This window comes from Lepisosteus platostomus, chromosome 2 (assembly GCF_059453375.1).
Source record: "Lepisosteus platostomus isolate fLepPlt1 chromosome 2, fLepPlt1.hap1, whole genome shotgun sequence".
NCBI classification, from domain to species: domain Eukaryota; kingdom Metazoa; phylum Chordata; class Actinopteri; order Semionotiformes; family Lepisosteidae; genus Lepisosteus; species Lepisosteus platostomus.
Genome location: NC_142612.1, coordinates 69,935,891 through 69,961,938, shown reverse-complemented (window position 1 = coordinate 69,961,938; position 26,048 = coordinate 69,935,891). Strand labels below are relative to the sequence as shown.

Below are 26,048 nucleotides of genomic sequence, written 5' to 3'. Positions count from 1 at the left end.
CATTATATAAATACATATTATTGCTAATATAACCTATATTGCTAATAAGACATATAACACTGATATAGATAATACAGTTTTCAGGATGTCTTAAAACATTCATTAGTAAATCATAGCTCTCTAAATAGCTGTTTCTTTGTCTTACAGATATTTCTGGAAGCTTAAATACAATCAAAGTATTCTGTCAGACTGCTGGTCAAGCTATTGCAAGAAATTGCACTGAACGTTTTTACAGGGTAGCTCAAAATATTGATTAAGGTGGTCCAACAGTTGAATAAGCTTGTTCTTGTACATGTAAGGGTTAGAAAGGAGTAATCCAAGCAAAAATAAATAGAAAGCCCATTCCCCAAAAAGGAAATACAGACAAACATGTACAGTTATCCTTTACTATGTGATAAAGGTTAATTGATCTCAGGCAAAAGTCAGTGTGTTAGAGATTTTTTTGGAAAACATAATATAAAATTCTGAGTTTTACAGGAAGTGCACTTTATTGCGTAGGAAAGTTTAATTTTGGAAATGCCAAAATTATGTGATTTGCTATTTAATGTATTTTTTGCAGTATCTTTTCATTTTTTTTGTCAGATATCCTGGTACAAACAGTAAACACTCCTTACAGATGGAGCAACAGTGGGTTTCACCATTTGACTGCTGTATTCTTAAGAATTAGTATTATTGTGCATGTAAGACTAATACTAATTTTCACTATATGTCTACAACAGTAAACACACTCCACTGCTGTCCTTCCCTGGCTATCCAGCCCCATTTGTATTTTAAGGATAGTTCAGAGTTTGCCAGTATTGTCACAGCCAGATATCAATTACTTGCAAACTGGTCCAGTTGTAACTAATTATATGTGTTTTTGTGTTTCTTGTTTTCTGAACCTCTGGCAGCAATATAGCAGTGCAGCGTGACTGGATTCTCAATAGTCTATATCACAGTCTGTTGTTCTTTTAAGGAAAAAATGCGATTTTACAGTAAACTAATGGAGATCTTATGTTTCTCAAACGCTTGGGCCTTTGTGAAGAAGCCAATGGTGAAGTGGTTTTACACTTCAACTACCAATGTTCCCTATTGGTGATCTTCATCTATTCGGTTCAGCCTTGGCAAAATACCAGCTTTTTTGAAGCCTCTGTTCTGTAGCCAACTGTGCAAACCAGTGCCAACTTCAAGATCTGAAACAAATCCCTAAAGTTAAGAACTGGCAATAGGGTATCATAAAGCCTTCCAGATTTCACAGCGGACACCGTCTGCTGTTGGGTCCTGTTCAATAAGGACAGTAATTTCTCTGCCAGTGAGGTAGTGGTTGTATTGTTTCCATGGTGACAGATCGGTATCCAGGATGGCACTATAGGCAGTGTTCTCCACTGTCTATAGGCATCTTGCCATCATCTGGCCTTATGTGTTACTGTATACATGTGGCAATGGCCCAATAGTTTTTTCTGTAATATTTACTAGTAGCAGAGATGATCAGATAATGGTATAACCTTTCATTGTCTATGTTATTCATGTGCTTGTGCTTTACTGAAATATACTGTGCATTTGCAGTCTACCACAAGACTGTTCTGAGGGTTGCCTTGCATACTATTATAGTATTGCTCTACTTACCCTATAAAAACTGAGCTTATTAAAACATATCACTATATTTGTGAGCTGTGTCCTGATAATGAGTGAGAAACCCAAGTCAAAGGACACAAGTCAAAGTTTAATTTGGTTGTGCTTGTACCTGTATCCCCTAGGTCATGTTTTTGTAGTTGGGGTGCCCTCTGTTGAGTAAGGACAGATATAACATCCTCAAAAATATTGCTGTTTGCTTACAAAATAGAACTCTTTATTTCTATGCAGTTATCATAAGCCTCTGCAACAATTGTTTGTATTTTTAATGTGCATCCTAACAACTATATCCAGATGTAATCTGTATTATAATTAATCTTGAAATTGGATTTAGACATTTTTTCAGATGCAAGAAAGACCGTTTAAAATAGACACAATGTAAAGCTGTTGACAGATAGACTCAGGCTGTGAACATGGTTGTAATGTCTGTTTTTCTGTGGACAGAACCAAAAGCAGAGCACTGGGGGTCACTTCAAGGGGCTTTCAGAGAGAAGGCTATGAACCTTTGAGGACATTTCAAATACCATCGATGCATGTTTGAACGTGTGTTGTAAGATTGATGACGGCTTACATTTGGCAGTCTAAAAGCACCATATATAAAAACAAAGAGGTTAAGGAAGTGCAGCAGTTTCAAATTTGCAATTAGAACAAAAACAAAAGGAAAGAGTGCCAGAGTCACCTATTTGTGTCAAGAGGAGTGAAACGTCACCCCTGATAACCTGGTGATGCTCTTTGCCTTAATGGAAACATGGTTGTTAAAATTTTCTGTAAATACTTGTAAGATGGAAGTCCGGAGTTCATCACACTGAAATGATAACTGCCCATTTGCAATAATTGTTTCTAATATTTCTTCCTTCTGCCACACTCCTTCTCTTTAATCTGTCAATTAGAGCAGGCAGGCTGCTTTATTTGCACAGTTCACATTGGCCAGTATAACATCATAGGGTCTGTATATAGTGTTGTGTGTTCTTTATTGTGAAGAATATCAGCAGGTGCTTACAAAGCTGTATATTACCAGACACAGCTTTGTAAGACAAATTTTGGATTACTTGAACTGAATACCTTTCTGTTTCACCATATACAAGCACATTTTAAATGAAAACATATTATCAATTTACCCTGAATAACTCTGTTTTGTGATAGTCTACACATTAAAGTCATTGCTTTAAAAGCATTTTGCACATTCCTTGCAACTTAGTGTTAGCAGGCAGGAAGGGCCTTTAGACTGCAAAAGCCGTTAGACTGCCTTTGATAAAATACCTGAGACCTCCTTTATTCTAGGAGCCTTGGTTATATAATTAGTGGTGAAATAATTCATTTTAGTAGTAGGCTGCAGTAAATATCACTATTAAAAGCATACTACATACAGTAAGTGTTTTGATCATTGAATAAAATAAGCAACTGAACAGCCCATTCAGACCAGCTTAACTTTATGAATACACAGCATCATATGGCAGTGTTTAGGTCTCTGGACTCTTTGCCAGATGGGTGTGGGTTCATTTACCCCTGCAGACACCATGTGTGTCTTAAACAAGGTCATTTACTTTTGAGTGCTGTAATCCACAAGTTCACAGTCCCGTTCCTGCAGACCCACACACCTGATGAGTTTCATTACAGCTGAGTCCCTTTCTTTAATACATTCTTAATCAAAACAACAAATTGCTTGGTTGGAACCTTTGCAACTTTTTTCTACTCAAAAGTTGGAGATCTCATGAAATAAAAAAGTTAAAGGGTAGATTTCCTACATGATCCTCCAGTAAACCATTAAAATGTTCAAATGTAACCTATTTAGGGTCCAATTATTTAATCGCGTTCATATGCAGGACTAGTATTGGAAACCCCTGCTCTAATCTACTCAGATGCACACTTGAGAACCAGCATTTATGTTGGGTTAACTTGTGATGCGCTGGTGTCCCATTCAGGGGTATTCTCAGTAGTTGTAAGCTTGTAGAAACTAGAAGAAACTCTAACCCTAGGTGTATCGTAGATTTGTGACAGATAAGTGCATAGTTAAATTAATTCTTATTATTGTTGTATAACTTTCCTGGTTTAAAATGTTAATTTTGGTGAAAGAATAAATTAAATGTAATTTTTTATTAAGTATTGCCCATGGAAAGAAGATAACCTTTTAAAAGAAGTCTCAGAGAATGACTTGATTTGCTTCTTGGTTTTTTTTAGTAGCTGTCTTCTGAATACACAATGTGCTAGATTTCCTGTTAAGAGCAAAGTTGGTTCTGACAGTCCTAAAATAGACCAGTGATTAATGTCTTAAAATGTTCTTAGGGGATTCCTGGGAAATATTCAACAATGGGAGGCCTTCTGTGGGATTTTCATTCTCTTGGCTGACCGAAAAGCCTGAATATCCAAAACAGTGGCCGACAATTACATGCCAAAAGATCAGGAGACACACCCACAGAATCCAGCTCCGAATCTGCACAGCTGTATCCGTGTCTCACTGGTCTTTCAAAATGTATGGTGATTTCAAGAGGAAATCCAAGTTTTGTGATGATTGTTGCTGAATGGAATGTCGAGTGAAGGTTTGCAGTGAGCATAAAACCTTAAAGACATTTCATTTTTCCTGCTGAGGTTACTAGAGACCGTTTCATAAGCAAGAGGTACTTCAAAATATTGGGTTTATCGTTATATTTAAAATAAAATCCTTGCTAAATAGTACTGGGTATGTCTGTGGATAAAGACTGCTGCATATTCTGTTTGGTGGTCATTCATTTATAAGAGATATTTGTAGGTGTTCCTCTTTAACAAATTAATTCAGTCTTTGTAGAGAGCAACATATTGTTCAACAGCCTAGTCATTTCAACATATTGTAATGAAAGTGTGTCAGACTATTCAATGGCTCACTACCATTGTATCATAGTTGCTAACAGGAATTGTATATAATTGTTAACATTTTATTAAAATAATATTATTTTGTCAGAAAATTAAAGCAATGAAACAAACGGATTTTTAAAGAGAGGTTGTATAGAGAGCAAGCTGAGGTATGTGAAAAGACAAATTCCTAATGCAAGAAATTGTATAGGGCTAATAAAGAAACATTATTATTATTATTATTATTATTATTATTATTATTATTATTATTATTATTATTATTATTATTATTATAGTCATCTGATGTCTGTCAAACATGAATGGAGAATCTTTTTAATGTATATTGCAAGTTTTACCCTGGTAGACAAACAAGAAAAAACATGCTTCACTGAGGTACTGTTGAACAAAGTAAGATCTTTTTAGTGACTAAATATAATGCTAGTCTGTAGTGTCTATATGATGCTAAAACATTGAGAATGGTTTTGCCATTCTAATACTTTACACTTTACAATACCAATTCAATCAATCAATTCTTCTAGAATGTCTTCACAACCTTCAGTTCTACTTGTTTGATAGACAGTTAGAAAAACAAAGGACTGTGGTTTGCACTGTTGATACCTGTTGAACTTTGGAGAGCAACAGACCTGTGACATGCGGAGGGGAAAAAATAAAGGAAGAGAAAAAGTATACAACCATCCATCAAGTTGGGTCGAATCAATCCATCACCACCATCCTCCACTTGGAAAGGCCAAGAGGAGATGCACTCTGAAGAGCAGTATGTGTAAATTAGCTCTGGTGTCACGGCATGTCAGCATAACAAATCATGCTGGGTTGGATGAAGGTCATGCCCTGACCCTTTGGTGCGGACAGAAGTTAAGTGCGCTGACAGAGGCTGTTCCCATTTGAGTAGCTATGTGACCATATGGATCTCGAAGCTTAGTTTGCAATCACTGTCCTCTTGCAGAGAGCACGAAAGAAGGTTTCACCTTTCAGGTACCTTTACCAAATTCGTTGGCTACAGAGAAGAGTATTTCAGGATTGTGTCTTTAAGGCCGCTGTGGAACAGAAAATTCTGAGATCAGAAAATGTGCAGAAAATGTCACAGTTCCCTGTGAATCTGTTAGGAATTTACTGGCTTACAGATTCACTGCAAGGTAATTTATATTTTATTGTGGATTATTTTGATTTACTTGCTTTTGTGTATGATGCACTGTTGAACACTTTGGTCTGTTGGAGTTTATTGGATTTCATATCCCTCATTGATTGCTCATTGAATTGAATCACTTAATTGGAGGTGCTTGTTCTCAAATTTCTACAACTTTCATTTTGATATGGCCAGCAGCCATATCACCCTGCAACGGCCAGCAGCCATATCACCCTGCAACTCACAACTGGCAACCCACTGAAGCTAAGCAGGTGTGAGCCTGGTCAGTACCTGGATGGGAGACCTCCTGGGAAAAACTAGGTTGCTGCTGGAAGAGGTGTTAGTGGGGCCAGCAGGGGGCGCTCACCCTGTGGTCCATGTGGGTCCTAATGCCCCAGTATAGTGATGGGGACACTATACTGTAAACAGGTGCCGTCCTTCGGATGAGACGTAAAACCGAGGTCCTGACTCTCTGTGGTCATTAAAAATCCCAGGGTGTTTCTCGAAAAGAGTAGGGGTGTAACCCCGGTGTCCTGGCCAAATTTCCAATTGGCCCTTACCAATCATGGCCTCCTAATACTCCCCCTCTATGAATTGGCTACATTACTCTGCTCTCCTCCCCACTGATAGCTGATGTGTGGTGAGCGTTCTGGCGTCGCATCATCCAGGTGGATGCTACACATTGGTGGTGGTGGAGGGGAGTCCCCATTACCTGTAAAGCGCTTTGAGTGGAGTGTCCAGAAAAGCGCTATATAAGTGTAAGCAATTATTATTATTATTATTATTATTTTGCTGGAGGTATTGAATTAACAGTCATGAAATCGCCTGTACAGTGTTCATTTCCCACACAAAAATTCATTCATTTTTTTCTACTATCCAATCCTTAATATGGCCTTTATGGTTTTTTATTGGCTTATGTTGATTTTTTGTAGCTCTCAGACCCCCCACACTCAATCTTTTGAATCCAAGTTGAATTTGTCCCATGCCAGCTCTGGTAACTTCTTTGATCTATTTGCTGCTACTGATAGTCCTGATGTCTTACTGGGTTTGGTGCAATAAATTTGCCAGTTAATGAATTAGGCTCCTAAGATCATTAAGTAAAAGCTTTCACCAGTGCACAAGGTGCTTGTAAAGGAGAGAGTGGCACTCTATCCAGCTAGGATGTTAGAAGTGTGGGAACAATATTTGTGGTCTGATTGCTATCAGAGAATTGCAGTCAGGCTGGAATTTATGGGTTGTTGGTATTGAGCAAAGGCTTTGGAGGACTGTGATAGAGCTTAATATTGCCTCAGAGATAAAGATTACACTTTCCAGCGCATACAAAGATTAAATGGTATTATCTTCTTTGAGGAAATTACAAACACAGAGAGTGAGATTAGCTCACTCCACTCACCACACACCCATAGCTTCTCTGTTGTTTTTGGCTGAAAAGAAGATGCCTGTGGTGAGAATATCTCGCAAGAAATGCACATTTATGTAAGATGGCAAAAACAACTGTTAAATGTGTTGGTTTTGATGGAGGTCCAGACACGTTTCTTTGCAGCAGTCAGTTTTTAAGGACTAAAATGTGGACACCTTTATTAGTGATCAGTCATTTCATCCAAAATTGCATCCAACGTTTTTGTTGGGAAATAGAGATTTCAATTAGTATATTATAGTATTAACAACAATAACATTATTATTGTGGCTCTTGTTATCTGCCCTGCAATAGACTGGCATCATGTGTCTAAGGTGTACTCTGCCTTGTGTCTGTTGCTTGCTGTGATAGACTCCAGCTCCTCCACAACATTGAATTAGAAGAAGCAGTTAGAAAATGGATGGATGGATTTGCTGTTGTTGTTGTTAAACATGCCTGTCATTAAATCATTATTCTATGCTTTGTATACCGTGTTAATGTGGTGCCCCCTCCTCTTAAGTACTACTGTGTTCTGTGCCCTTTAACAGCTCCATTGAAAGAAGATTGACTTTCAAATAAATTTGAAAATCTGATTCCCACTGATTAGGCACATTCCCAGCAACAGAGTATTAGTTGAGCATTCATGAAGCTCAGCATCCTTTGTGTATATTGGAACAAATTATTACAGCTTGCTGATAGAGCACACTTGTCTGCATTATAAACACTTACTCTCCTCCCAGCTGTTTGATAAACAGCTGAATGAGGGTGCGTATGAATGGCACCACTTATTCACGTGCTTTTGTGTTTCTGTGAGTGTCTCAAGTGGCATAATAAAATTCAGGAATCTGCAAACTTTTCTGTAACACAGCCCATGAAATTGCTCGATTTAGAAAAAATGTATTATTGATGTTTTTGGCCAATTTATATTTTGTTTTGGTTTAGTTCCTTGGTATTATAAATGCATTATGAAACAATTTGCTTTGGTTTTAAGTCCAACGAAGAGACAGTCTTTCTTCTTACAAATTTTCTTACAAATCTTACAAGATCTACTGTATTTACATATTTACTATTTACATTTACATCTATTGTTATTATTTTAAACATCTAGGGCCCTTTTAAGCTTGCTCCAGACATGACATAAGTAAACCTCTTTGTTGATTCACAAATTATTAGAATCTTACTTATACTAAATGCCATTGTGTCACGAAGCGTTCTTTCAGGGCCCTATGCAGACAACACGATCCGGAGGGAAGTGAAGAAAACACGGGGAAAGAGGCATGCTAGGGGCTGGAATGAAAACAGGGGGTGTGTCCATGGTGCGCTGGTTTTCGGGGGAGGTGTGGCCGAGGCAAACAGTCCAAGGGAGTCCGATGCAAATCCATGAGTGAAGCAAAAGTCCAAATCCGGGTAATCCATCCTGACAGACATACGGAAGAGCTAAAAACCGGAGTGGGATCTGGTGGAGGGTCGGGGAATAAAAAGGAGGTAACGGGACCAGACGCTCCCTGATCCCGGACCCAGATGGTCAGGACGCCGTAGTGAAGCCTGTGCCGTCGAGTCGCTCCTGGACTTGCGGGTAGGCGGGCTTCCAGGCGTCCATGTTCCAAAGCTGAGCCCCGATAGGCAGGAACATCTGGTTTCTATAAGACAGGGGGCTGGAACCGGACGCAGGTGCTGGAGATGAATATAAACAAGGTAGGGCTGGAGCGTCCTTAAGAGGGGTATAAGAGGGGTTTACGATCGTGACACATTGTGCTCACTGTTTACATCGTCATAATATGAGCTAATTTTAGATGTACTGTACATGTATGTCAATTTAGTCTACACAGAAGGTCTAGAAAAAAATATTTGCCAGCGCAGTGTAAACTTTGTAGAGAGTCATTATTCTGCATTGTTGTACCTGTGACTCCCATGCATCTTTCCAAACAACCTGTGCAGATTGACAGACATTTCTTTCAGTTCATGCCCTGGTGGTGGTTTTGTAATCTGATTCATACGACAGTTCCTAGAACAAAGGCTGACCTCCGTGGCCCAGTTAAATATATCCTTCCATGCTCATAGTTGATATCCATGTATTGTTCAGGTCTAGAGCCTCTGGAGGTTTGGCAGGCTGTTCTGTGGAATGCACCTGCTCTGCTGCTCAGTGTTGGTACAGAGATCCATCACCATCTGGACTGGCTGTCTTTCGCTGTGTAATCTTCCCCCTGTCTTGTCCCACAGTAACAGTAATTTTGTCACGTAATCAGCATGTAAGGGAAACTGGGTGGACTGCAAGATTGGGAACAATAGCACGTATTTAACCTGTTTGACTAAAGGTTGAAGTGGTGCATGAAATGAATGAAGAGCACTTCTGTGCCCTTTAAAATAACTTTATGAAAATGCATCAGTTGTTTCAAAGGACATAAAAAGTGCATTTCCTTTGTGTTCTTTGATTTCTGTAGGTTCAGGTAAAATAAAAGGTCAGCAATCTGTTCAGCATGAGGCTGAACCTACAGTGGGTATTCTTAGAGTCATGTGTCTAGAAACAAATGTGTTTTTTGCTATTAGATTTTTTGCTGAAGTTTTATAAATAAATAAGTAAATTAATCACAAAAAATGAGTAGTTTTTTGTTTCTGTAGCTTATTGAGAGGACTGAGACCCTGTAGATTAAATCAGCTGTAAAGACTTCTGCTCTGGAGGTAAAGCAACTTTGTGTGGTCATGACTTTTCTCCTGTCGGCCTCATACCTGCAGTACCACACACTTGCATGGTTTATGATTAAATGATGAACAATTGGGCAGCATCCCCTACTGTGTAAAATAAGCACATTCTTCTTTTTATTGTTTAACATTTTCATACCACAGTAGATACAGTACCATGCTGTAAGATCTTTTAAATGATCAAAACCAAATGCACCTGTACAGTATGTGTACTTATGAACTTTCTTTTTTCTTTTTTGCTGTGTTTGTCCTAACAAGTTTAAGAGGACTTTTGTTCCCCTCTCTTGATGTTCCAGGAACATTATCAAACCAGACCACATGTGGGTCACCTCTGACTGCTTTCTGTTCCCTTTTACAATTGATTTTCAAGATCTTTTTTTTTAAAAAAACCTATAGGATCAAGAAAAGGCTGGCTCCACATTGCTTCTCTGATTTACTGTCTCAGTCTCTTTTATTTGGCTGCTATGTGAATTCTGGTCAATACACAGTCCCTGTGGCCTGTTTTAAGGCTCAGGTTTTAGCCCCATGCTTGATGGAAATCAGTTTTGAACACATAACTCAAAACCTCCTACTGGAAGTTTTTTTTTATTTTAAAAGTTTTAAATTGATCTGTGCTGTAGTGCAAAGAAGGATGCAGTGTTATTTCTTTTTTTACTTTGATTGAAAATTTTTTTTTTGCCGTTTTTAACACTGTTTAATGTCCATGGCTTGGTTCCCATTTTCCTACTGGGGGGATATTAGTTTAGACATTAGCTGCTGTTACTTTGGTTAATTCAAAACCCCATGTGCTTTCCACTTAACACTATTTATGATGCCCCCCACTACCAGCCTGAGGCTACACAGAACTGGGTGACTGAAGTAGCTAATGAGCTTTGTTAGATAGAGTTGAGTGGCCCCTTCTTTAAGCTGAAACTTCGACTTGGCTGGGATTTCCAGGACAGTGTTGCCATGGTACTGATGGCCTGAAATGAGCTGTCATGCTGTTTAGCAACCACTTTGCTCGTGTGTCCTCGTTAAAGTGGCATCTTCTTGTTCCAGCTCTCTCCAGGATGGGGCAGGACTCAATCATGAAAACAATAGAGCATGAGGCAGAATTAATGCAGGAGCTGTTGTGTCTTTCTGGGGTCAAAGCAAGGAAGGGGCTCAAAGATGTAATTGTGTGCTGTGTGTCATTTCTTGCAAGTCAGACATAAAGGGGCTTCATAAAACCCCAGATTTTACAGTGTTATATACTGTACCACACTAGATTATAAGCTTCCTGTATATGTTTTACTTTAGTTTAAAATAAAAAAGTTAAAGCTTAAATATGGTTTCTATAAATGTGGAAAGTCTTAATCCTATTTGATAATTTATCCTGATACATAGAAGACAACATACTCTACTGTTCAATGTCAAAGATGCAATGTGCTCTGTCATGCTGAGGTATAATGTCTGAATCAGACTATAAGAAACGTTTTTTTTTCTCTTATACTATTCCACATAGTGGGCAGCCTTTCTCTAATGGAGAGACATTGAACAACATGATGATTTTTTCTGGTAAATCAGCAGTACCACAAGGGTCTAACATTACTTGATTCTAAATATGCACACTGAGAAAGGTGGATTCATTAGAAAAAAATAATAATTTGAAAAGAGATTGCTGAAGCACTTCATTAAAAATACAAAACTTAATTGGCATAATTAAGTTAAAAATGGTTTCTTCAAGGGAACTAAAGGTACTTCAGTAAACAATTATGCCAATGTATTAAGAAAAAAATATTTTTACTATTATACAATAATGCTGATTGTCCATACCATTCTAGAGCAGTATTGCATTTATCTATAATTTCATAAAATTAGGATTCAAGATGAAAACAAAATCAGCTTTCATCAAATGTGTAAATGTCATCCATTTTCTCATAATCACTTATTTGTACTAAAAATAAAAGAATCAAAAATACTATCTCATCTTACAATTCTTACACATCTTACATGTATTTTAGAACTTATAAATAAAAGCTGAATATTAGTATCACCCTACTGGGTAAATACTTGTGTTTTCAATAACCACACATAAAAAATATATTTTTATGGACTTTCTCTAGGAAAAGTATTCCATGCTGTGGGTGTGAGATATCTAAAATGTACTCAGTCTGAAGTTAGCAGCCTGTGTTTATCAAATCAATATGTTTTGGTGAGTGATCTTGCTGCCCAGAAATGTGTTTGTAGAGTTTGTTGCACTCAATTCTTTAATCCGAGAAATAGTGGCGATTGTGTTGGGAGTTTCTGCCAAGCAGTTCATTACTGATGACAGGAGCTTATGAAATTACATTTTAAGCACTTCACTTTCAGAATGGTAGTCAGCTACAGGTTTGTTTCATGTCTCCAGATACTTTCTCCAGAAAACTAAATTTTAAGAATCAGAATAAAAAAAACAACTGTAGTGGGTTAAATAAAAAACATTCAACTTGAAGTACTTGAAGAACTGTCCCTTGGAATGTACTGTACATTCTAACTTGATTCATTGATTAGCAGCAGGGTTTTCCATCAGTTTTGCTTTAGAGAAAAGGTTTTCAATTGTCAATGAAAGAAAGAATAATTGTGTCATTTTTACAGAACATACAAACCTCTCTTGCTAATTTGTGGACCTTTTGTTATGAAGCATTTATTTGATCAGTAATTGCATACCTGCAGAATAGTTACATATAGCTTTCATTCTGTTTTAAAAGCAGTATTGGCCATAAATGGTGTCTTTTGAAAGAGAGTAGCCTCCAGATTTTTTGGGGTTTCAAATTTCAGTAGTTCAAGAACACACATTGACTTCCTGTTTTTATGTGCATTTTCATTGTCTTTCCTCATTATACGGTTATAACCTCAATATAAGTTTTTTTTTAACTACAACTGTTGCAGTTTAGACTATAGCATGTTAGAAGCTGCAGGAATACTGCTGTCTCATGACACTTGCCATTCATCCTTCTCTTACCTTACAAGCATTTATAACTTCCTGCCTAGATCATTTAGTTAAACATGTTATGATGTTGCTGTCTACTTTTATAAAACTAAATGTCCTTGAGAGTACTATATCTATATTCAAAATAGATTTACTTTACCAAAAAGTGTATTTGTTTGATAATAAAAAACAGACCTTGTACATTCAAATTAAATAAAGCAAAAAAAAATATTTACATTAATAACAACACTGAATTGAGACATTTGGTTGTTAAGTGTGGCTAGGTTAGATCCCTGGACTATTGAAGAGGTGTCAATCGCTTGCTGTATGAATCAGAGTGCACACAAGAATCGGTATTTGTCCCAAACAAATGAAAAAATGCAGTAAAAGCTAAGACAATACTCTAGCTCTGCTGCACCATCATTACATATAGCCTTCAGATGTTTTTTTTTATAGCAAGGACTTTGACATAAAATGATCAGATATGTGGCATAACGAGTTTAACAATATATTCTGCTACAGTTATGTTCTTTTATGATAGAGCCTTTGGCTGTGCTTTCGAATATTTACTTGCTTGAGGCACTGTCAGAATCCCCTTTTGGTATAAAAGTGGTTGTTTTGCTCCTGTTTTACAGCATGTCCTCCAGGGACTTTCAAATCCAGCCAGGGGTCGAGGCTGTGCTCCGCGTGTCCGCCAAACAGCAGATCCACCATGGAGGCCGCCACCATTTGTGTGTGTCGCAATGGCTACTACCGTGGAGACATGGACCTCCCTGATGCCGCCTGTACCAGTAAGTAACCCATCTGTTCCGCAGCATGTAGATCTTTCCAAAGATTCTGTGTGCTCTCTCAGATCAAGAAACGCCCATATGTCACAAAAAATAGGTTCATATTAAAACAACAGGTACCGCAACAGGACAAAGGTAGATACCACTCTTGTATGTGAGTGTTAAATATCTCATCATAACAGCCTAGAGCCAGCACAGCCCATGTCCTGGTGCTAGAGTCCAAGGCCTTGAACGTCTGTGACGGTACCAATAAGAGAGATTTCATTATTCTACAGAGCCCCAGGCTGTCACAACCAGCGGTGACCAAAGAACTTTAGAGAACAGATTTAGACTTTTGGCTCTACAGGCTCTGCATTATTCTTCATGACTTTGAAACTCCTTGCCTAATGTGATTAAAAGGGCTGAAGTGCCTCTTGGCTTTGGGGTATGGATTGAAGTGCCATGTGTTCGGCATTCTGGTTCACAGTAATCTAATCAGATTGTTTTGCCTCGCTGTATGAGTTATGTTTCATGTTTTGAGAATACTGTTCATTGTTGTATAGTAATATGTAATCCCTTGTACGAAAAAATAATAGAATAGAATCTTTATTGCCACACGACCGAGGCCGATGGAAGTTGTTGATGGTACAGCTTTGCTACAGACATATACAGTAACTGTTACAATAACAGAATATAAATACAGGACCTGAATACACAATAGACCAAAAAAAATACATGCTGAGTTGATGCCCTGCAATATAAACATAGACAAATCAGTGCAATTTAAATGTGATACATGTCATAAGCACAGTACTAAATTTTTGATGGTAGGGGCACATTTACTTGTTGAGCAATCTAACAGCAGTCGGGAAGAAGCTGTTTTTGAAACGTGAAGTTTTGGATGTCAGTGATCTGAAACATCTACCAGAGGGGAGCAGCTGAAATAAGTCGTGCGTGGGGTGAGATGGATCTGCAATAATCTTGTTAGCACGTATGGTGGTACGTTGAGTGTGCAAGGATTCAACTGAAGAGAGCGGGGTCAGTAATCTTTGAGGCCTTCGTAACAATATGTTGAAGTCTTTTCCTTGTTAAGATGTTTGTGCTTCCGTACCACACAGAAATAGAGGACGTCAGAATGCTCTCTAAAATGGCTGTGTACAATCAAACAAGGAGGTACTGACTGAAACCAAACTTCCTTGTTTGAGGAAGTACAATCTCTGATGTGCCTTCATAATGAGATGGTCTGTGTCAATGTGCCATTTTAGAGAGCTACAGATATACTGTAGGTGCCCAGGAATTTAAATGACTTATGGTTATGGCTATTGTTGACTATTGATAGAGATGGGGGATTTGGGATCCTGTGAGTGCCCGAAATCCATAATAACCCCGAAGGACATTATGAAGGTCACAACCAAGTGGCTGTTCTAACTACTTCCAGCCAATATTGTGTGTCATTGTTTCCAGTAATGAACCCGATGATGGTGGTGCCATTGATGGTTGATGGTGCCTGTGTTGATGGCTGTGTTAAGCTCCCATCCTCTAAAGCAGTAATATCACATAATAAGGAAGAAAATATGAACATTGCTGGTGTAATTAACAGCTGCAGCAAAGGCATTAAGCACCAACTGACATATTTTCCTTTTAAAAGGCTTTTAAAAGGCATACTGTATGTATTTTATTTTTTGGAAACAATGATATATCTTCTTTTGAACTTGTTTCTTTCTTACTAGATGGCTGTCTAGACAATGTTTTGTGCAGCTCAGCAGATATTGTACTGTAGTGGTTTTGTGATGCTTGTGGGGTCAAAAAATCTAATTGAAACGGGCTGTTATTTCAAAATTATCTACAAGGGCTTGATAAGATACTACTGCATTAAAGGCCTTACTACTTTGAATTTATTTGATATTCTGAAAACATGTATATCTTTTTACTTACTGTTTTTGTGTACATAAAATAAGCTGTCCAAGGTAAAAAGCTTGAGAGGATGGTGTTTTTGTGTCATGTACTATCTTCTTGTGCAAAAATGTTGTGTTACTTAAAAATGACATCATATATATATATATTTAAATTATTTAGCTAGAAAAAGGGACATAATGTTACATTGGAATCTGCAAAGGTATAATAATAATCTTAATTATGCTGATGCTTCCATCCAAAGTGACTGTAAACCTGTAATATATACAGCTGTGCATTATACAGAAGAACTTTCAGTTATGTAGATTAATCGAAGGTACAATAGCACTGCCCCACCTAGGATTTACACCCACAGCCATTCAGTTATGGGTCTTGAGCTCTAACCACTATGAAATCGTTGATGGGGTTTTTCAACCTAGTTTGGTGGTTCACTCCCTCTTGTATTTAGGATAACATGCATGTTGAGTCCAAACTTGCAGGCATCTGGCCAGTGAAACTGTAAACTCTTGTGAAGAGCTGGTGAGTGGCACGCTCTGTATTCTTTACTGTAATTTTTATACCATCTATCTACACTCATGAAAAAATCTATTTTTTCCATTTGCGTCATTAATCTGTCACGTAAAATATAACACTTTGTTTTTTAGGGTAAGATTTCTACAGCCCTATGGGAGAAAATATTATAAAACAATAAGAATTCTCTGCAGATTTCTTTTTTATCTTTCAAGAAATCTTTAGCCTTTGTGGCAAAAAGAAGCTATGCAAGGTTTTTTTTTGGAGCATCAGCTTAATTGGTTCAAAAGCTGTCCTAGCAGTCACTACATTTCTGGAGGATGGTATAAGTCTGTGCACATCCCCCTCATTGCCCATCTTTTCTGTTATACTGCTATCTGTGATGTCAAGCAGCTGTACAATTTCCCCATGTTGTAAATCTCTGCTTTGAGATGAGAAAAATCTCCCTGATTAAGTCGGTGATGGATTGGCACTCTCTGGGTTCTGTCAGCGGGGTGGCAGTGTGATCGATTGAGCTCTGCTGAACACTACCCCTCTTCAAACACCATCTTCCCCTCTTCATCCTTAGCAAGCTCAGCACCCTCTGTCTCTCTCGGTTTAGGCAGTTTCTTTTTTTTCTGCATCACCTTCTATTTATCTCCTATCCAAAGTTTTCCCTTCTAAGAACTTCAAAATGCACCTTCAATGTCCTCTGCCAAACACACTTTGTTGTTTTAATTGTGCCAATTGAATCAGCTCCCCCACAGCAAGTTAGCAGTGACTCCACATGGAAGCTTGACAACAATTGAGCTAATTGCTTTGAGTCAACTGGCAAAATTGCACTGATTAATCCCAAGGGAAAGGATTGTCTCATCTTACAACTTTGAAGTATATTATCTGTGTCTTCTTTTGATTAATCAATTCTTTAATGTAATCTTTAATAAATGAAGCACTCACAGGACTTTGACACATTCAAATAATCACCTGCAGAGCTTTAGTACCTCTTCTGTGGTTTCTCCATGTCTGTCTGTCACAGCACACTTCTGAGAGGCTGCAACAGACTGCTTTGCCGAAAGATGTACAACACGTTTCATATCAGTATATATATCATAGACCACTCGCCATGGATGAAAGAAAAGTCAAAATTCCCAAAACAATAAATTAAATCTTTGGGGTACATGACCCAGTGGTTGCCTCCCTCCCGGGCAGTGATTCTTATGATGTATAATGGGCAGGTTCTAGACTGTGGTTACTTCTTTGGTATTTAATCTGGGATGTGAAGGGTAAAATGTTAATCCATGCGGTCTAAAACCTATTCAAGGGTCTTGCAAAGTCTTTTCTTTCGAAGCTGGCAACCTGAATCTCATGTCACAGGTTGCCTGTACACAGATTATCGTGTCAGTTGTATACTACAAGGCCTGGAATCTGGGCAATGGAAAGATAAAAAGAGTGTTAGAGCTGAAAGGTTGAAATCACATAATATATTCAGAATCTTCTGCTCTACGGACAGATTAAAAGTAGTAAAGAATAAAACAAAATATTTCAACGGTGAGACTGTTGTAGCATTTCGTATATAACTGGATAGATCATTCCATAGTTTAGAATCACTATAACTGAACACTCTGCCTCCTACAGTTATTTTGGAAATTCTCTGATCTATCTAGTTATTCCAGATAACTGTTGCCCTGGAACCAAAGTGCTCTAACCTGACATATTGTTAGCAGTCCACTTAAGTACAGTATGGGGGAGCGAGTCTTCGAAATCTCTCTGTCCTAGATTGCATTGGAGGCCAGAGCAGAGACCTTTTCATCAGTGTTCTGACCAAGCTAAACAGAAGGCAGCTGAATGTACTGTACATGATAGCAAACCAACAAAATAATCTAGTCTTGATGTGATGAAAGAGTGTCGCAGTTTCTCTGCATCCTTTTATTGTGGGAGTCAGATGAAAGGTCTGCTTCAAGCAGCACACAAAGGCTATGTGTTGTATCTTTGGAGCTGCAGCTATAGCCATCTATACAGTATTTAGCCATGAGGCTATTTTCCTTGAGGACAAGAACCTCTGTTTTATCAAAACTCATCCTTAGAAAATTTGTAGTCATCCAATGCAAGGCAGGATTGATAAACACAACTGCCTGTCATCAGTGTAGTGTAACAGTGAAAGTTTACATTATGACCCCACATAATATCCCCTAGCAGGAGCATGTATAGTGAGAAAGCATGTGGATCAAAACTTGAAGCCATGAGCAATTCCACGCATTACTTGAAATAAATGACAGTAATTACTATTTATCTTAATGTACTGAAATCTGTTTATTAGGTAAGATTTGAAACAGGAGAGGACTTAACTTGAGAGGCCAAAATGGTTTATTGTGATTAGTGTTTGATGATTAATGGTGTCAGTAGCTACACTTTAGTTTTGTAGGACAAAAATGGTGGTATTACCAATTTTAGAAGACAGAAGTTATCTATTACTAATTTGATGAATGTTGTTTTGGTAGTATAGCTTGGAGAAAAAACTGTTTGAAATGATTCAGAAATATTAATTGAAATGAGGAAAACACGAGTTGCAATCATTTTGATAAGATTTCTGATACATATAGGAAATGTGAATTATGACTCTAATTTATAAGCTTGATTTGTTACATAGTGGCTTGATTACTGCAAAATGCAGATAGAACAGATATTACTTTCTCCGATCTTAAATTCCTTCACAGAAAGTAATATTCTACACAACCATCTTGTCTTGAGGTTGACTATCACCTGAAATGCTGGGAAATGCTGTTAAATGGGATCAATTTAGCCGATTATGAGCTGATTCAGATTGTACTGAAAACATGCCTGCAAACACTCCGACTATCCAAAAGCGTGTTTCTCATGTTTAAACTATTATTTTGAGTAACCAATAATCAATAATTATTTAAAAAAAGGTATCAGTAGTAAACACAAAGGATGCATTTTGTACTTCATATTTTAATATGTCTGTATGTTTTTGAAAGAAAAGCAAATAAAGAAGAAACAAGATGAAACAGATGATGAAGATGATGAGTAATTAAGCATGTTGGTATAAATACTAACAAGATAAATCCTCTTTTAATTTAAAAATATAATAATAAAGTTAATGAAACATTAATGTTTTCTTTAAAAAAAAATAGATTTGAGTTCTTAGTACCCCTATGTAACAAGACTTAATGGACATGAAATATAGCTTGATAATCAGCACTGTGTGTTTTTGACATTTCGAATCACAGTCCAGATTTGATGACTAAGAGGGCAATTCTTCTGTAATGCACTTGTAAACAAACATAAGCCACTGTAATTGCTTTTCTCACTTAATCCTCAGACTGCACTGCCAGGCAGTGAATTGTTTGCATTATGTGCTTAAACTGTCCCCTCCACTCCAGTTAGCTGGAATCTCCACAGCCATCTCAGAGGTTTGGAGAGGCAGTCAGCTACAAGACCAAGGCACAGTCAAAAAGACACGAGCTGTCGTACAACCTAGTACTAAACCCCGCAGTCACTCCCTCACTTGGCATGATCAAAGTCATAACTGAGAGAGCACTCCATGCACACAATTGTTTTTTTTTTCTAATAGGTCCTGCACTAAAATCTAAAACAAAAAAAAAACAAATTCGACATAATATTAAAGTTACAGCATTAAACAAGTAACTGCTCTATTAAATCTCCCAGTTATACTTTTTCTTTCTTTTACCTGTACAACACCACTTTAAGATAAAAATTATCATAGAAGAATGTTGGATTAGTGCTTTGGAACAAAGGTACTAACATCATTATGAATGATATCATGCATGAAAGAAACTCAGCATATTCTACCTTAAATATGTGTCGAAGACACAATAAGGGGTATTAAACAGCATATCCTAGTAAAGATGAATATCATTAAGAAAAGTACTAGGCACTAAGTATCTTACACAAAAAGCCAACAAACTGCTGAAAATCCCAGTAGAGACTACATGCTTGGTAAACCAAGAATGCGGCAGTGCAGAATGCATTCCAATGATTTTTGTGTTTTTGTTTCTCTGATATAAATCAGTGCAGTGGTCTCAATTTAAACCCCAGTGGAGTATTCCAAATCACAAAACAAACACCACTAAAACATGATGCATTTCAATTTGCTTGCTTGAGGGCCCAGTAAAGAATGGTAGACAAGATTGATTATTTCAAGTCCTCTTGATATGAGAGGTTCTGGAAAAATCTTTGGTGTTGCTTTTTTGGCACTATGTCTGATGGTATTTAGGACTGTTGTTGCCTTGTGTGCTTTCAGAATTCACAAATATTCTTCACAGAGCAAGCATTTGAAGTCATTTTCACGAGAAAGCAATTGCTTATCCCAAAACAGATTTGCTGTGAAGAGCCAATTAAATTTTGTAATTAGTATGGGTTTAGAAAATGATTATCTGTTATACATATACATCAATAACTTAGCAATATTGTCAGGTCCACCTATGAGGGTGTAAAATCTTGAGCGTCTTGTTTTAAATGTCTGTTTCCCAGTCTACAATCATTGTTATGATTTACAGACCCCCAAGCATAATGATCCTTTCTTAAGAGGGTTTGCTGATTTACTACCTCTGCTTTGTTTAGGATTTAAAAATATCCTTATTCTGGGTGATGCAATGAGTCTGCTGGATCCAGCTATTTTTCCCATATCATTACCAAACATTTCTAAATATCTGTTCTCACTCATCAATCAATTGCTAAAGACTTACTGTCCCTCTGCATCACCTACCTAATCCCAATTTTGCAACAGGTTTTCATAATTTTTTACAGCCAGGATTGACAGTATCCTGCATTACACTATATCTACCACACTTGCCATTACTAAACCTCCTCCCTGCAGGCCTGTTTTTGCAGGTCCTTCTCTTTCCTGTTTCTCTCAACTTGACACTGCATGCCTTGGTAAACTGGTATTGCTTATGAAACCCACCACCTGTCTACTAGATCCCATTCCTTCTGCTTGATTTTAATCCCGTTTTCCAGCTCTCTGCCCTAATGTCCTCGACATTATAAATGAGTTCATGAGCACTGGAGTGGTACCAATGGCCTATAAAATGTCTTCAGTTGTGCCTGTGCCTAAAAAAAAATATGGCTCTGGACAACAAAAACATTTTCATCTTATACTGTACCTAGTTTGCCTTTTTTTGTGAAAATTTTAAAACACGCTTTTCCCATACATTTAGCAATCCTCTCATTGCAAATAACCCTTCTAATCTGGTTTCAGACAAATACGTAGTATACTGTAGAAACTGTCGTTGTTAAAAGTTACTAACGATCTTCTTATGACAGCTGATTCCGGTTTTCTATCTATCCTAATTCTCCTAAACCTACAGTAAGTGCTACTTTTGGTACTGTTAATCATGAATTGTACTCTCCCATCCTGAGACTGTGTTTGGTGTTTCTAACATCGCTCTTCAATGGTTCAGCTCTTATCTTACTGATTGCCGACACTTTGTTTCTCTTGGGTTTTATTTATGAATTTGGCTTTGTTAAATCAGGATTTACATGTTCCTACTTGATCAGATAGTAAAATCACAATTGCAGTGAAATATCATTCATATGTTGATGATACTCAGATCTATGTCCCTACTAAACCTGACACTGAAGTAGCTATTTCTGCTCTCTCTAATCTCTGAGATAAAAAACCTAGATGATGCAAAATTTCCTTGGCTTAAACTGTGGTTAGACAGGTTATGGTACTCAGCACTTCCCATCACCTATGTAAAGTCAATGCAGTAACCCTATCTGTGGATGGCACTGTGATTGAATTGCAATCAAAAGTGAAAAATTTTAGTGGAGGTCTTTGATCCTGGCTTTTTACCCTCATATGCAGAATATTGTAAAAACATCATTCTCCCATTTCAGAAATATTGCCAGTCTACATCCCATATCGTCCTTGATTATGGCTGAAAAGCTGGTCAACTCATTTGTCTTGTCTAGAATTGATTACTGCAATGACCTACTTATAGGGGTATCTAAATCCACACTGAGCAAACTACAATATTTTCAGAATTAGGCAGCAAGAATCCTGACCATGTGATCATGCAAGCAATGTCTGTCTGGGAGTCCTATCAGGCTTTGTCTTGGCTTACAAATTCTCATGCTCTCCTGTATGGGTCTGCATGGCTTGTCACCTCAGTACCTATCTGACTTATTGTCTGTTTACTCCCAGCCTCACAAGCTTCATTTGTCTGACTCTGCTCTTCCATACGTCCCCCAAGTTAGTTTACATTCTATGGTTGACAGGGCCTTGTCTTGCTACGCCCCACAGCTCTGGAATTTTATCCCCAGGGATATCAGAGAGTCACTTTCCCTGAGTGCATTTAAATCTAGACTCAAAACCTTTCTTTTCAGAAAGGCTTTAATTTAATCAGTGTCTGTGTCTGCTCAGTTTTCTAACGACTATGTATCTTGTGCTGCACCTCTTAACCTCTTGTGTTTCTTATATACGTATTTTGTAATTTATGATTCTGATACATTTTTACATCTATTGTAGAGCGTTGAGATGTTACTTTTATAGATGCTACAGTATATATAATTAAGTTTATTATTATATTATTGTTAAAATCAGCCTGAAATGCTCCTGCTAAATAAATACCCATTGAGTATGGTAAGTGTAGCTCTAAACACATTAAATCTGTTCACAAATTAAAACAGCCAAGAGCAGCCATAATTGCCTCTAAATCACCCATTTAAGTGGTGATCACAACTGATTTCTCTACCATTGCTGCATTAATAATTTCCACTTGGCTGAGAACCGGGTCACAGACACTTCAGAAAGCCTTATGGGAGCTGAAACTTTGCTTCGAAGTAATTCTGGCAGTGCCTGGACTTATTCCCACCTAAAAGCTTGGCCTAGATAACATTCTCGTTTTCTAATCTAACACATAAATCTTCAGCCTTTTTTCTTACCTGTCAGAGCGGGATGAGATTAAAGAGAAATGTATATATAGGTGAGTTTGTATATATGTAGGTTATGAAATTGTGCTGAGAGTGTTGCCAATGGGCAGATTGGGTGTCTTTCTCCTCACTATATGCATAATTCCTGAGAGACTGGGCAAGTGTGTCAAAACTCACCAACTCAATGCTCATTTTTAATCTCTCTTCTGCTGACCTATTTTTTGCTTTGCCCTGGTTGAAGACCAGTCTCCCTGCTGCAGGTGCCAATTAATCAAGAAGCTACATGCAGTAGCTTTCTTCAAATACTGTGCTACCTTCCCCTATGTCACCAGGGAGGGTACAGAGGATACTGTGCAGCATCCTGAATGGAATTGCAGAGTCTTGGCAATGCTGAGAGAAAATTTTAAGATATGATGGGAGAGAGCCAAATTCAGTTTATCCATAGACAGGGAAACAATAATGAAGGCTTTTTAAAGAGATTCAATACATGGAACATTGATATGGAAGCAAAAGGACAAGCAGCTTTTGTAAATATGGTGAAAGGTATACTTCAAAATCATGTTTTGTTTCTTACTTTAACGCTTCAAGTGAGAATAGGAGTGGAAAAGGTAAAAAATGGTCAGATATAATCTGGAAATAAGGTTTTCATGGTGCCTTTAGATGACCTGTTTGCCTAAAGAACGGTTGGTAGATCTAGTCAAGAGTAGCTCATGTAGATGAGTCTTTATTACTATATCGTAGATAAACATGCTTTACCTTTTTGATATTCTTTAAGTAGATGAAAATAAGAACAACAAGACCATTTAAATTATAATTATACATCTGGAGTGAAACTATGCCTTCTTTGAATTTTATAATATACAGGTATTTGTTAGTGTGCTTTAACAATTTGTGCTTTTTTTTCCTTAACAATGAATTCACTATCTTTATACACACCTTATTTTGGTTTGTTTTTAAAGTAGCACAGAAAATGGCCTCTTCTACAAAACCAGTCCAATTGTTTTTATTATATACAATTACTTTGGAGTCACCAGTTATATGTGTCTAATTTCTTAACTGACAACTAAAAATCCGGCAGGTAATTATTGAGGAGGAGGACGAACCATAGACAGATTCTTGCACCCTACCCACCATCAAATCATTCATCTTTTGAAATTTCACAAACCTGACGATCCTATACACATTAATTCACTGTCGACTGAGAGAGAGGTGCGTTCCTCACAGAAAGCACTGCACACCTCAGGAAGTGTCAAGAGGTCAAAGCTAGAGGGTGGAGCCGAGACAGACCTGGCTGATTTATTACAGCCCAACCCTCTGCGGCACTTAGCTAGTTGTGTGCTGCTTATGGGGAGTCCTGGTCCCAGTCAACTAGTGACATATCGATTTAGAAGTTACAACAACACATGAAAAAATTCAAACACATTCTATGCATGAACAATCTATGTCTCTGTCACCCATTCTCTTAAAATTATGAAAATATTATGTGCTATAATTGTCACAAAAGCGTTCTTTCCGGACCCTATGCGGACGACACAATCCGGGGTTGAGTGAGGAAACACTGGGAAAAAATCATGCAGGGTACGGGAATAAAAACAGGGGGGCATGTCCAAGGAGTGCTGGTGGTCGGGGAAGGTGTAGCGAGGCAAACAATCCGAGGACGAGTCCAAAGAGAAGTCCAAAAACGAGGGAAAAGTCCATGGCCAGGAGATCTATCCAAGACAGGAGATTAAAAACCAGAACCGGGTCGGGACCGGCAGGGGGAACGGAAACAGGAACAGAAACTTAAAACCACGACGGAGCCAGACACATCCAGGACCCGGGCTCGCATGATACAGGAACCATTGCAGAGCCGGGATCAGCGTCTGCGTCTGGCTTTTAAGGGGGAACTGAAAAGGGGCTGGAACAAGGAACAGGTGCGGGGAATGAGGCAAACAAGGAAGGGCTGGAGCGACCTTAAGAGGAGGGGTTTGCGATCGTGACAATAATAGGAGCAGGGAAGGCGAAGACAAACTTTTTTAGAGAAAAAAGCTACATATACTGTACAGTAAAAAAGATAAAAAAGTAAGACAAAAGGAAATTTACTGGAAAATTAGCGGTGGTAACTGTTAGTTGAGTCTGATCTAATGTTGTCCCATAGCCATCATTTGTTTTTGTTCAATTTTATTTTTAACTTCTTAACAGCTATTTTTTTTTGCTCGTTAGCAAACTTTTCCTCTTATGAGAAATTTCCGGCAAATCCAGTGATTGATATCCACTGCTACTGAGACTGCTTCGGCTGACTCACTGACTTCAGTTTATTCCCGGACCACAGTGGTCAAAGAGACTGCTGGCTAACATAGTGTCATAATCAGTGGTGAATGAGGCTGAGTAGCAATGCCAAGCTGCGCTATAAAAAGGGCTAAAGAGTTTGTATGTAGTACACTGTAGGCCTGTGAGAGCTGAGTTGACAGGATAGGTGAGAGTCTTTTTTATTAGCATCAAGAAATAACCAAGAAATAATAACCAAAAAATTCTGTATTTTTACAGCATTCATAACAATGTTGTAAAAAACAGTGTATCAGATTGCTGTATCAGAAGGTCATATAAAGCAAAAAGGCATGACAAGAATCTATATTTTCCTGCTATTTACATACTGCAATATAAAAAAATCCAAATGCAGTTTTTCTGAAATTATGAATTCCAGTTTACAAGTAGTAAACTGAGCAAAAGGCAAATCAGCACGAACCACATGCGACTGACAAAACTGCCAAGAAGACACATAGGCTGTGAAATACTCAAAGATAACAAAGCAATCAGTAAAAAAGTGATGAAGCCTAGCATCTTAAAATGTACTTTAAGATTTTGGATTAAATAATGAACATGCAAGATTGGTTTCACTGACTTGCTGATGAATGCAAAATCATTGAGGAAGGTCACTTACTAACATGTTTCTGTATCCCTTTTAGTTTCTATACTTCTGTATTTAATAATGCCATTATATCCACTATTTCAGTGCATTGTCTGTGCACCCAGGCAGCAGTTCATTTGGTTTAGCAGAACAATGATTAATTGTGCTGCCAGCATGTAGGTTTTTTTTTTTCATCTAGAAACACTTTGTCATCACTGTTTCAACAATAACTTCAAGTTCTTGCACTACAGGATATGAAGTCAGAAGGATGTTTTTTTTTTAGAAGTTGAAACGATTTTTGTTTAAAATCTAGTAAAAAAAAACCCGACTCTGTTATGCTTATTTAGTAAATCATTCAGACTTACGTTCCCTCCATTTTCTTTCTTGAAGAAAATTTATTCACTACAGTGAATTTCTACAAATATGTTTTAACTGTTATTTAATTTAAGCTGAAATTGAAAAACCAACAA

The 26,048-nt window shown here is 37.7% G+C and overlaps 1 protein-coding gene across 3 annotated transcripts in view; it reads left to right on the top strand.

Annotated features, from left to right (window-relative positions):
* The window catches only part of ephb1 (EPH receptor B1), a 205,902-nt gene that overhangs the window by 107,018 nt on the left and 72,836 nt on the right, over nt 1–26,048 (top strand). For all 3 annotated transcript variants that reach the window (XR_015929091.1, XR_015929092.1, XM_088616403.1), the window contains exon 4: nt 13,242–13,397. Coding sequence is in view for 1 of the 3 variants with exons in the window: in XM_088616403.1 (XP_088472529.1) it covers nt 13,242–13,397 (156 nt within the window). In the remaining 2 variants the exon portion in view is untranslated. The remainder of the gene's footprint in view (nt 1–13,241; nt 13,398–26,048) is intronic.